General features: G+C 48.2%; 1 protein-coding gene across 4 annotated transcripts in view; it reads right to left on the bottom strand.

Annotated features, from left to right (window-relative positions):
- KDSR (3-ketodihydrosphingosine reductase) overlaps nt 1-11,939 on the bottom strand; it is a 39,375-nt gene extending 27,436 nt beyond the window's left edge. For 2 of the 4 annotated variants that reach the window (XR_013443271.1, XM_078060202.1), the window contains exons 1-3: nt 11,758-11,934; nt 6,503-6,592; nt 4,222-4,278 (exon numbers count right to left, since the gene is read on the bottom strand). Coding sequence is in view for 2 of the 4 variants with exons in the window: in XM_078060202.1 (XP_077916328.1) it covers nt 4,222-4,278; nt 6,503-6,592; nt 11,758-11,865 (255 nt within the window). In the remaining 2 variants the exon portion in view is untranslated. Of the gene's footprint in view, nt 1-4,221; nt 4,279-6,502; nt 6,593-10,985; nt 11,025-11,757 lie in introns of those variants that run through there. The other 2 variants (XR_013443272.1, XM_078060203.1) reach the window with 2 other exon arrangements.
- Nucleotides 11,940-13,118: the final 1,179 nt, after the last annotated feature.

The following is a 13,118-nucleotide window of genomic DNA, read 5'->3' as shown; positions in this document are numbered from 1 at the left end:
AAGTACTTTTTAAAGAATTTTTTTAATGTAAAGACAATTCTTGCCAAAAGCTAGGAAGTCTGCTTTTGTAGGCACAGATTGCATTGTTGGAAATCTGCTGAGAGCGCAACTGCAGAGCCTAATTTTCTTGGCAGTTTTCACAGAAAACTCTCTTGCGCAAACGCAAAAACATGTCTTAAGAAATGTTGGTCAAAGTACACATTTTCAGGCATAAAATAAAAAAAGTTCTGGGGGTCTCGTGTACAGCATGGTGACTACCAACAGGAATACTATATTGCATACTTGAAATCCACGAAGGGAGTAGATCTTAACTGTTCTCAACACACACACACAAAATAACTGTGTGAGGTGATGCGCGTATTAATCAACTTGAGGTGGCGAGCGTTTCGGCGAGCGTTTCACAACGGAAATGTGGATCAAATCATCACACTGTGCCCCTTAAACACATACAATTTTTGTCAGTTATACCTCAGTAAAGCTGGAAATAGAAAGGAAAAGAAATGTAAAAAGCTCCTCTTGGAACGCCTCTGATCCACAGTGACCGAGAGCAGGTCTGAGATCACGTGCGGCCCGATGTGGGGGGAGGCCTGGACCGCAAGGAGGCACGTGGAACTCTAGGAGCAGGGCCATGCTCTGTGTCTGGATCTCAGTGCTGCTTTTACACGTGTACATATCTGTCAAAAGCCATCAAACTGTACTCTTTACATGGATGTGGTTTACCGGACATCAATTATAGCTCTGGGCGTTAAAAAGAATGCATAAATTACATAAAGAATAAATAAAGTGTACATAAATTGTATCTTAAGTTGTTAACATCTTAGGTCGTTAAAAATAAAAACAATAAATCTAATAAATAAGCTTAAAAAAATACTCCCCTTGGAGCAATCCCAGGGCTCTGAGGGCCCTACTGGGACTCCAGAGCGTCAGGTGATAAAGAGATAAGCAAACAATACCTACTCACAAAAGCCACCTTAGCTTGAGTCCCGGCTCAGAGCCTGAGCCTGGTGGTCTTTCAAGGCCAAGGGTCGATCGGGGCCTGTGGGAGCTTGAAGTCCCCGACTCTGGACTGACCGGCCACTCACAGGGGTCAGCAAAGCAAGCCACAGAGCCCAGCCGGCCCAAACCTGGCCACGCTCAGGGGTTCAGAGCACAGAGATGGCAGGAAGAGCCCAGCCCGTGCTGGCCACGGATAACAATTCCATTCAGTCTTTGGAAAGGAAGAAGGGAAGTAAGGGAAGAAGGAAGGAGGGGGGGAAAAAAGCACATATTTCCGTGCTTACTTTGATAGAAATTTATAAAATAGCAATTCAGAATACTAACGGGGACTAACAATGAGCTATTGTTTTAATTTCCCTTTTTGGATCATGTTTTCAAATCTAGAGCTTAACCTCTGACATTGGAATGTTCTGTGTGCCAAGGGCGGGGAGGGGTCGCGGAGAGAAGCAGAAAGGCATTTCACGACTTCTCCGTCTTTCCATGAGTTCTTCTGGGTGGAGAATGGCTGCCAAGCTAGGGGCAGACAGAATGAGTGTGCACAGGAGGGCACGTCCACATCCACACACGTGCCCGCGTGTGGCTGCAAGTCGAAGGGGGTGCAGTGCGGTGGAAGAAGCGGGCGCAGGCTTGGCAGGCCAGGCTTCCAACGCTGCCCCTTCATTCACTACCTGGGCAGAACCTGCTCCAGGAAGGGTGTCAGAAGCGAGTGACGACAAAGGTCCCTTCCAGCTCTGAGAAGATACGATGTGGGGAAGAAAGCCACGACGTGAGAGGTGATTGCCTTAGAATCTGATGCGGCAGGCAGGAAGTCTTATTTGAGGCAGGAAGGAACCCTATCCGAAGATCTAAATTCCTAAGAAAAGGAAATGACCCCTTCACAAATGTAATAACCTGGAATATTCCAGAGGAGCGGCCCTTGGGTTTTATTCCTGTGATCGGGATTTTTATATGTCTTTTTATACAGTATTAGATCATTTACTATAAATAAAAGCTATCCCACAGACAAGTAAAATTTTAAAAAAAAGGTTCACAAATCACCAGGAAAAGTGTCCACAGGGGACTGCTTGTGCTAAGCTGTGCAGCAAACCCCTTCTGTGCTGGTAGAAGGAGCGAGCTCCCTCTGGCCCAGGCCAGCCCTGCCTATCTTCCCTTCCCCGATGCAGATGGCAGGAACTCGCCGCATGACCTACAGCCTTCGGACGGCAGAGGTGGGTGCAGAAGTCATGGTGAAGAAGTCCAGGGCACCGAGATGGTGCTGACAGCAGGCCTGGCCTTCAGCCAGGAGCACATGAGCTCCGTGGTTTTACAGGATACTTCTTTCTCTATCAGAACTTACACGAATACGAAAAAAAAAAAATGGGGAGATTTGCCAAGCTGGCAGCTTTCCAATGTTCACAGGCTTCAGAGAAGGGGGCACAGAAGCCAAGGTACTGGAGAAAACCTCACATGTGTACACAAGGAGATGTGGATGAGGACCTCTACCTGCGCACAGAGCGCCAAAGCAGAAGACCTGCCGACAGCCCACGCACGGGGAAATGACTGCGTGCACTGTGGGTACCTGAGACTCTGTTACAAAAAATCAGGCCGATTTATTTTTCATGACATGGAAAGCTCTCTAACATATTTTGGAGGGGAAAAAGAGGCAATTAAAACTACAGTGAGGGGAATCTGGGTGGCTCAGTCAGTTAGGCGTCTGACTCTTGCTTTCGGCTTGGGTCATGATCTCGGGGTGGTGGGATCGAGCCCTGCACCGGGCTCCACGCTCACTTGGCATGGAGTCTCTTGAGATTCTTTCCCTCTCCCTCCCCCACCACTCCTCCCCCTGTGCTCGGGCACTCTCTCTCTCAAATAAATAAATAAAATCTTTTTAAAAAAATAATTCAAAAATTAAAAAAAAAAAACTACAGTGAAATATCATTTCAAACCCATCCGAAAAGCAAAAATTAGAAAGCCTGCCAATACCAAGTGTTGGCAAGGATGTGAGGCAACAAGAGGCCCCGAGCACTATTGGTGGGCATGTACCCGTTCCAGTGAAGCTGAAGATGCATGTGTGCTGTAACTATTTCTCCACACTTCCATTTCCAGGCACCGTCCACTCTCGCACGTGTGTGCAGAGACATGAAGAAAACCTTCAGTAACAGCAAGAAATAAAACTAACCAAAAAACTGGAAACGAAATATCCACCAACAGTAGAACTGATGAACAAGAGGTCTTCTATATATATCCAGGAAAACGCTATCCAGCAGTAAAAAAATGAATGAACTATGACTTTAGGCAGCAACACAGAGGAATCTCAAAAGCAGTATCCAGTGAAGAGATCAAGTTGCACAAAAATGCCTAAAGAATGATGTCCTACAAATCTACACAGACAGAAAGTAGATTAGTGATTGCCTGGGGCTGTGGGGGTTGGGAGGAAGTGGGGAGTGACAAGGTCCAGACTTTCTTTACAGGATGACAGAAAGGTTCTAAAACCGATTCTGGTGCTGGTTGAGCAACTCTGCGGCTAAGCCAAACGTCACTGAGCTGTACACTTTCAATCGGTGAGCTGAAGGGTATGTGAAGAATGCCTCGGGAAGGCTGACAAAAAAAATAATGATGCCATAAAGTTCAAAGAGACGCAGAAATAAACAGTATATTATTTAGGGTCACGTGCACCATCTAGTCAAATTATAAAGAAAAGCAAAGGACGAATCAACATGAAAATCAGGTTGCGGGCTGCCTCTAGGAATGAGACCGGAGGATATGGGCAGCTGATATGGGCTCCCAGGGGGGTTTCAGGGGCCCTAGTAAATCTCATTTCTTAAGCTTGGTGATGAGTGTCATAGTAACTTGTTATTATGTTTTATACTGAAAGATACATATATGTATACACACAACGTTTTATTCACCCAAAAATGCCATAACCCCCCCAAAAAATTTAGTACCCCTTTCCCCTTAAGTGTTTGTATGAAGTTACCTTAAATAAATAACTGAAATAAAATCATCTTCTAGAAAAACATTATTTGATCATTGGTACGTGGAACTCAAAGTCTGTACATTTTTGGTAATAACCTGAACTCACAGACAATTTAAATGATTTTGCCTTTTTAAAAAAACAGTCTAATATGTATTTTAATTAGGAAAATCCTACAGGCTTTACCTGAACTATTCACAGTTGAAATAACACTTTCCTTTACACAGCTGTGCTGATTAGTACAGAAAATGTATCACGAAGACTGATCATACCTGTTTATCATTAATAGAGTGCTTTTCAATTTCTTTCTTTGCCTGCAGCAGCTTGTCCTGAAAGCAACAGAGCACAATTAGTTCTGGTGATTGTCTATTTGTCTGCTTGTTTGTTTAAATGGGGCAAGAAAGCAATTATTTGTGTAAGTATTTATTAAAGTCTAGAAAACACGCACGACAGCACCTTTATTGCATCGCTGTGGGCCACAGTCTATGAAAGAAAGAAGCTGTGAAGTTATGCTCGGCTATGATTAAGTGATAGCAAGGGTTTTCTGAAAGATAACAGAAAAATAAATGAACTGCAAAATCCCAATTAACAGTACTAATTGCTGATGGGCACCATCTCACTGCTAATAAATGTTTTGATCTGACATTATGTAGTTGTGACATAAAACAAGAACCACCACATGGTCGTGCAATGCTTCCCAAACTTCAGGGTTCGTGTGATTCCACGTCAAGAGTGCTTTCGTAAGAGACTGTCCAATATTTTCCTCCTCTCCCATAAAAGCAAATATAGTAAAAATCACCTTTTAGATAGATTGAGAAAACCTAATCCTGGCTACTTTCGAGAATAATCTTAAGACAAGCAAAGCCACCCTGTAACTGAGAGATTCTTCCAAGGTCTCAATTTTGTTTGCTTGACTCATTTTTCAACAAGAGAGATATATCAGTTTACAGTTCTTAATTTGTTCTAAAAGTTGTAATTTAAAAACATCAGGATAGCTAGAGAAGAACAAAAAAGGAGGGGAATCTTTCGGAAAGAAACGTGGGTGTTCCGAACGTGGATGTGTCTATAATAAAATAATATTCTATTAATAGACACACACAACTTGCCTTGTCAAAACTGGAATAAACAATTATATTAGAAAATAAAGAATTTCTGGAAGCCAGAAGGCTCATCTGCTCATTCACGTCTAGCAATGCAAGGACCCACAGAAAGAGCTTCTGAGCACCTGAAACATGGGGCCAACCCTGGTTCCTTTTCACCTATCTTCTTTCAAATATCAGCACTGTTTAAATTTCACATAATGCCATTTTATTAAAGTTATGTTTTCTGGATGCCTGGGTGGCTCAGTCACTTAAACGTCTGCCTTCGGCTCAGGTCATGATCCCAGGGTCCTGGGATCGAGTCCCGGATCGGGCTCCCTGCTCGGCAGGGAGTCTACTTCTCCCTCCGCCCCTCTGCCCCACTTGTGCTCTCTCCCTCACAAAAATAGATGAATAAAATCTTTAATCAAACAAAATAAAGTGACGTTTTCCTTCCCGTCAAGTGGCTTTGATGCCAAAGCGAATTCATTATTAGAGATGTCAGGACACAAATGAGAGGAGGTAGCAATTCTGCCTTTCTTGATTTTAAGAAGAAATCATGAACATCAAAGCCTAATTGTGTGCCAATATTTAAACATTTCCCCCCGAGGCCCTCCATGGCAGCTGTGCACCCCCACCTGAATGGTTGGTCACCCCACTGTTGCCCTCCTTTGGCATATGTGAATCCAAAGTCCCCAAGCAATGATGCCACCACGCTGGTGTCCCCATCCCTCCATCAACCCTCCCCTCATGTCTTCATTCTGCAACCGTTTTGAGCACCCGCTGGGAGCCAAGCATGACGCCAGGCACGGAACAGCGGCAGGTGGCCCATAACACAGGCATGGTGGCCTCCCCCCACCCACCTCCCTGGAGCCAGAGGACTCCACAACTGTTCGTGTGAGTCCAGTGTCATTGCTTTGGCTGTGGAAACAACTTTGTCAAGAATAACAGACCCCGCGGGGGGTGGGGGGCACGAAAAGAAAAGAAAAACAGACCTTGTGTTGACTTGACACGGAAAAACACTGTTTTGCTGCAGTGCTGGGGAGGAGCAAGACTCCCCTGTGGAGTCTGGGTTTCATTAGAGATGTACATCATCTCGGTAATAAGCAAATTACAGAGACACCTGCACGCCCTTCAGGACTCGGCTATCAGCTGGGCCATCGGCTCTGCCTTCTCCTGCGGGCAGGTGGACGCCCTCCCTGGCTCCCTGCGGCCTCTCCCATCGCCACCCGCAGCGCCTCTGAGGTTGCCTAACAGCTGTCGAAACTGAATAAATATTTGTGGAACTGGCCTGACTTCAACCAAGAAGTCTTTGCCCCGAATCTGAGAAATAACCAGTGGTCCAAAAATCACACGTGGAACCAGAGATACGAGCCATTTCTCGCACAGGTTCCGGAATCCCAGGACACGCACACCGCCTCTCTGGCTAATCCAAAGCCCAGTAAGGGAGTAACAACACGCCCAGAAGACTTACCTCATTTCGTGCCACCAGAGTTATAAACGCTCCTTGTTTATAGCACTCGATAGCAATACACTTTCCAATGCCACTGGAGCCTCCCGTAACCTAAAAGCAAAAATAATAAAATCTTCTTAGCTCTTGAAATTGCCCTGCTGCGGGAAGTTTATTTCACACGACTATGATGAGCTCTAAAACCCAACCTACAAGAACCAGATTTTTAGCTATTGTAGTTTCTTCGTCCCAGACTTAACGAAGGAAGTGCAGACATGAGAGATGTTACTGTCAGCGGGTCCTGCTGCCGATTGTTTTCGGTACTGAACTATAAACTGCACACCTATATTTTTCTGCATTCACTGGAAGGAAAGTGCCTTATAAATTGAGCTAATAAATAATACATTAGTCTACCTCTGGTTCCAAATTCAAATGAATCTTATTTCCTTACTGCTTATCTCTTATATGACTCTCTCCACAAGAGATGCAAAAAAGAGCTACCTGCACAGGGCGCCTGGGTGGCTCAGTTGGTTAAGCGACTGCCTTCGGCTCAGGTCATGATCCTGGAGTCCCTGGATCGAGTCCCGCATCGGGCTCCCTGCTCGGCAGGGAGCCTGCTTCTCCCTCTGACCCTCCCCCCTCTCATGTGCTCTCTCTCTCATTCTCTCTGTCTCAAATAAATAAATAAAATCTTTAAAAAAAAAAAAAAAAAAAAAAAAAGAGCTACCTGCACAGATCTTCTAATATTTTCCATGACCGCTTATTATAAAAGAAATACATGATCACATGGAAATATTAAAAGGCAAAGTTTTCCTTCTTGTACTATTCTGCCCCTCACAATCTAGCTCAGCCCTACCGGCTGTCTTTGAGTTCCACGCTCCCTCCAACCACAGGGCCTTTGCACATTCTATTTCCCTGCCAGAAATGCTCTTCTCCCCTCTTTTCATCCAGCTGGCACCCATTCACCCATTAAATCTCAGCTCAGGGGCACCTGGGTGGCTAGGTCAGTTAAGCATCCAACTCTTGGTTTCAGCTCAGGTCATGATCTCATGGGTTGTGGGATCCAGCCCTGCTTTGCCAGGCTCCGTGCTCAGCGGGAGTCTGCTTGAGATTCTCTCCCTCTGCCCGTCCCCGCCCCCCAAATAAATAAATCTTAAAAAAATAAATAAATCTCAGCTCAAACATCACTTCCTCAGGAAAACCTTCACTGACTGCCCCTTCCCTAACCTCAACCCACTTTTCAGCACCGCATCCTTTTTCCTTTACTTTATGGCACTCACATATTCAAACAGCCATGCATTTATTTGTGTGATTATTTGATTCATGACCATCTCTCCTATCGCTGCCTCACACATGCCATAAAAATACCAACTCCATTTCTGCTCCCACTACATTCCTAGCACTCAGCACAGTGCCTGCATATAGGAAGGACTCAATAGATACTTACCTTCGTAAGGCAATATTATCTTTCCAGGCATTTTTCCTATGCAAATTATATAATATGGGGCAAGAGAGTGGGGGCCCGGGGTTGTCAGGTGAAGGAAGTGGGGAAATATCAGAGAGGCATCTGACCTTACACGGTATCATATCCTACTTTAAAAAAATATATATCTGGATGCCTGGGTGGCTCAGTTGGTTGGGTGTCTGCCCTCAGCTCAGGTGATGATCCCAGGGCCCTGGGATCAAGTCCCACATTGGGCTCCTTGCTCAGTGGGGAGCTTGCTTCTCCCTCTGCCTGCTGCTCCCCCTGCTTGTGTGTTCTCTCTCTGACAAATAAATAAATAAAATCTTTAAAAAAATAGGATAAAAAATACATATCAAAATATGTCAAAAAACTAAAAGGCTTCACTATATTACATTAAGGAGCTGTATTAAAACTTAGTTCACAATTTCCCTGTAACAGACATTAGGATTATTTCAAATATTTTACTGTTAGATATAAATCATGGTGTAGTGAACATCCTTGACCCCATCTCAATGATTTTAAAATTATCATAAAGCCACTCCTATACAAGGTACCAATCTCCATGGATGCTTAGACTCCCCTAGTTTTCTTTAGCCCCAAGTCCTCACCATTGAAGAGACTTCCTTGGCAGATAATTAACCAATTATCTCCAGAAGGTCACTGTAAAAATCTACCTGCTGCCCCAGCTAACAGATGCCTCTGAGGAGCTCTTTGCTGCTGAGATATTTCACGGGTGGCCTTGGCTTTTTAATTCTCACCAGCCATTCCAATTCCATAGTAATTAACAGGCCCCTGGCCATCGTATGATGGTGTTGCTACTGCCTCGATGTCCCTCCACCCAACATCCCCTGCATACCTACCTATCCAAATCCTACCTAGCCTGCAGAGGCCAGATCCAAAGTCCCCTCCTCCAGGAAGCTTTCCTGACTCTGTCACTCAGTCCTGTCCTTTGCCTATCACTTTCCACTCTGTGTACACGTCTTAGCTCCCTGACCAGACTGCAAGCTCCTTGAGGATGAGCACCAAGTCCAATTTATCTCCCCCACTCTGAGCACAGAACCTGGCATAAGCAGTTGCTAAATAAGTACTCAGCCTACATTAATTTGCAGAAATGGTGCATGGTTCCATTTCTCCGAAAAATACAATGCCGAAAAAAATTGGAAGTAAAGTCTCCCTATTTGTTATTCAATAAATCAATGGAAGTTGAAGTTACGAGGTTACTGATTAAACGTACATGCTCTAAAGTGCTATTGCTGTGATTGCTGTCCTTTTTCTAGACTGTGATAGGTAAGCTAGCACACAGCCAAGAGACCGTTCAACCTGATCACTTCTAAGTTTATTCCATAAGAGCAAGGGTAAGACTTCAATCTTTCGGTCCTAGCTCGTGAGAAACTAACCTTCTAACGAAGCTGATGCTTAGAAGGTATCTAAGAATATTCATCAGCCAAGTCCAGGCTGTGTTATTCCGAATGGTAGAACAACACGGAAGAGATGGCTGAGAAAGTGGGAAATATGAATGCAGCTGCCTGACAATTGGTAAACTGGGCCCAGATGTGGGACACTAAAGATAACAGCCTAATTTCCTTTCCTTATCACTGCGTCTTAACGATTCAATGCAAAATATTATTTAAATGTTACTATCTCTTTCATCACATCATACACCTCTTTTTTTTTTTTTTTTAAGATTTTATTTATTTATGAGAGAGAGAATGAGAGAGAGAGAGCACATGAGAGGGGGGAGGGTCAGAAGGAGAAGCAGACTCCCTGCCTAGCAGGGAGCCCCATGCGGGACTCGATCCGGGGACTCCAGGATCATGACCTGAGCCGAAGGCAGTCGCTTAACCAACTGAGCCACCCAGGCGCCCACATCATACCCCTCTTATTGAGGGCAAGAGACAGGGTGGTTTGTGGCAAGAACTGCTCCCAGCCATCTCCAAAAAGGAAGGACCTGAATTTTCCAGTTCTCCCCAAGTCGATTAAACAGGTTTTAAACCTAAGTACAGATCCTGTAATACTTGTGCTGCTTTATCACTGTCATTAGGGAGATAATAGTAGTGTACGCGAACTGTTCTAAATAGAAAACAATAAATAATTGTGACCTAAGTCTGTTCATGCTTTCACATAAGCAGACATCCTAAATGTTAGCTCCCTCTCCTAACACCACCTGGCCCGGTCCTAACAAATCTCAAGAAAAAGAATGGTGCTTTCCCTCATCTTGTGACATTAAAAAAGAAGACAGATGGTGACATCATGTGAATTATTCATGCCATCCTCACATTATTTATAGTGGCGTATTAAAATGGGATGGTGAAAATAAGAAATTTTCTTAGTTTACCCCAACAGACTGATTATCTTACTGGTGGCCTGCGGCACAATGAAGCTGGAACGACTGGAGTCAAGGTTAAGCGAAACTCCCTTATAAATACCCAATCGAAATGCTCATTCCTGCTTTTGGCTTTATGTTTCCTTCCAAGTTACGCTCTGCAAACGTAACTTCTGCAAGATTCCAACTTTTAAAGCCATGCTTCTGAGGCAGAAGTTCTCTTGGAGAGGTGACACTTTCAGAATTTGGCCTCACTGTAAAGTTTGGCTTCTCTCGCTCCCTTCCGAAATGAATTTACACTAACCTCATCTACCTTGCACATCAGGAACAGCAGGAGTTGGAGACATACTAATATTTTTACAGAGGGCAAGGTAAAGAAAAATACATTTTCTCATTCACAAATGCTTGTCCAGATTTAAAGCCCACAAAAATAACCGACCAGCCCAGCCCAGACAGCTCGGTGGGGAGGCTCCACCTCAGCCGAGACACGCATATGGCACCTCCGGCAGGATTTGTGCTGCCCGCTTAGGAACCAACTCTCCTTATTCAACACCCTCCCACCTCGGGTGCCTCGGGGTTGTGAGATCCAAATAAGAAAACCGAGGAGAAAGCCATAGCGAGCGGCTGTGCTGGGCGCAGGTGAGGAGCATTCTCTCTCAGTGGAAGGAGGGTGCTGCCACCTGCAGAGAGGGGACACTAGCTTCCGGTAAGAAACGAACCCAACCCATCCGCGCCTCCTTCATCCCTCATACGCTAGCAGGTCGGTGGGCTCGTCCATCTGCCCCTGAAATGCTGGCAGAGCTCGGCCCTGAAACAGCAGTCGGCCGACCCCGGGCTGAGCTCCGACAGACCAGCAGTGTAGACCCGACAGAAGCGTCCCGACACCGCTCAGCCCAGGACCGCCAGCCCCCTGCGTTCGGGGCGGTTCCCCGCCCTCCCCGCCCCCCGCCCCAGGTGAGTCACTTCCTGGATTCCTCTGGCAACTGCTCTTTCTGTCACTCGCACAGGCCGTCGTCCCGGTCCCAGCTGCCTCGGGGGGTCCCGGCGGCTGGGACCCCTTCTCTGCCGCCCGCCTCCCCGCGACCCGGCCGGGACCGCGCGCCTCGCCCTGCGCGGCCACCGACCGCGGTGTCCTTGGCAAACTTTCTCAGCCTCTCCGCTCCTCAGTTGACTCATCGGAAAACCGAGCGCAAAAATATCCACATCCCACGGATGCCCCGGGGATTAACGAGCGGCTCCCGAGCCACCGGGCGCCCCGGGACCCCGCTCTCCGGCCCCGGCGAGGGCCAGCTGCGGCGGAGGGCGGGTCCCCGCGGCCCCCCGCAGGGACGGGGCCGGGCCGCGCGGCGGCAGGTGGCCCTCGGCGGAGAAAGGGACGCCGGCGGCTGGGCCTCGGTCGCGGGCCGGCGCGCCAGGGGGCGGGCTCGGGGCGGCCGAGCGGGCCGGGCGGCGGCGGCGGCGGCGGCGGCGCAGCAACAGGAGGCCACTCACCACCACATGCGCCCCGGGCAGGGCGAGGGGCTTGGGGCTGATGAGCGGTGACACCATGTAGAGCAGCAGCACGAACGCCACGAGGAAGGCGGCCGCCAGCAGCAGCATCGCTCGGCGGGGCCGGGCCGAGCCGGGCGGGCGGGCGGGCGCGCGGGGCTCGGCGGCGCGGCGATCACGCGCGGCCGCGCGCAGCAGGAGCCGCTGTTTGGGTTCGCGGCCGGCGCGGGGCGGGGCGGCGGCCGGAGGGGAAGAGGCGGAGCCGGCCGAGGGCGCGACCGCGGCGGGGCGGCGCTTCCCGGAGGCGGGCACCGGGGGGCTGGGGGCCTGTGCCCGAGCTCTGGGACGCGACACGCGACCTCCCGGGGGACGGGGTGCCCCCGAGCGCCCTCCCGAAGGGCCGGGGGGACGCTCCGGGGTGGGGTCGGGGTGCTTCTTAGGACCGCGGAGGCCGGTTTGCAGGCCTCCCGGAGCTGCGTCTGGGGCTGGGAGCCGCTCGGGCCCGGGTTCCGCCCTCGCGCCGGGCGGCCGCCGGAGCCGGGGGACGCGATCCCGGGCGCTCGGAGCCGCGGCGTGGGGCTCGGCAGCCCCTGTCGCACTGTGCGAGCCCTGAGATCAAGCCGACGTCCCGGCTCCATGTCGGGCCTTCTCGGCGTCCTCAGAACTTGGTCGCAGCCCACTGTCGCGTTTCACAGCCCCGGGAAAGCCTTGCCGTGGAGTTTAAAAACCCACTCTGATCGAATTTCCTTGAGCTTAAGAGTTCATCTCCTTTCCCAAGGCTGCGTTCAAAGCAAAACAAAACAAAAACAGCTTTGTTGAGCTCTAATTCACATCCCATACAATTCACCGATTTAAGGCGCATAATAAACGGTTTTTAGCATAATCACAGACTCCGACCACCACCGCGATCAATTTTAGGACATTTAGTTACACACACACCCCTAAGATATCTCGCACCCATCAGCAGCCACTCCCCGATTCCTCCCAACACCGCCCCCCCCCCCCCCCCCCCGCCCAGTCCTAGGCTATCACCCATCTTTCTGTCTCTGTAGATTTGCCTAAGCCGGATATTTCATATAAATGGAATTCTGCAACATGCAGCCCTTTCTGTCAGGCTTATTTCATATTGTTTTCGAGGTTCACCCATGTTGTACAATACAACAGTACTTCATTCTTTGTATCACCAACTTGTATTCCCTTGTATGAATATACCACATTTCATGTACCCAGTTCACCAACTGATGGACATATAGGCTGTTTCCATTTGGGGGCTATTAGGAATTCTGCTGTGAACATTCATGTACAAGATTTTGTGTGGACATATGCTTTCATTTTAGGAGCAGAATGGCTGGATCTACGGTAAC

Source organism: Halichoerus grypus, chromosome 13 (assembly GCF_964656455.1).
Source record: "Halichoerus grypus chromosome 13, mHalGry1.hap1.1, whole genome shotgun sequence".
In the NCBI taxonomy this organism is placed as follows: Eukaryota; Metazoa; Chordata; class Mammalia; order Carnivora; family Phocidae; genus Halichoerus; species Halichoerus grypus.
The sequence above is the reverse complement of the archived record's forward strand: the minus strand, read 5'-3'. Positions and strand labels throughout refer to the sequence as shown.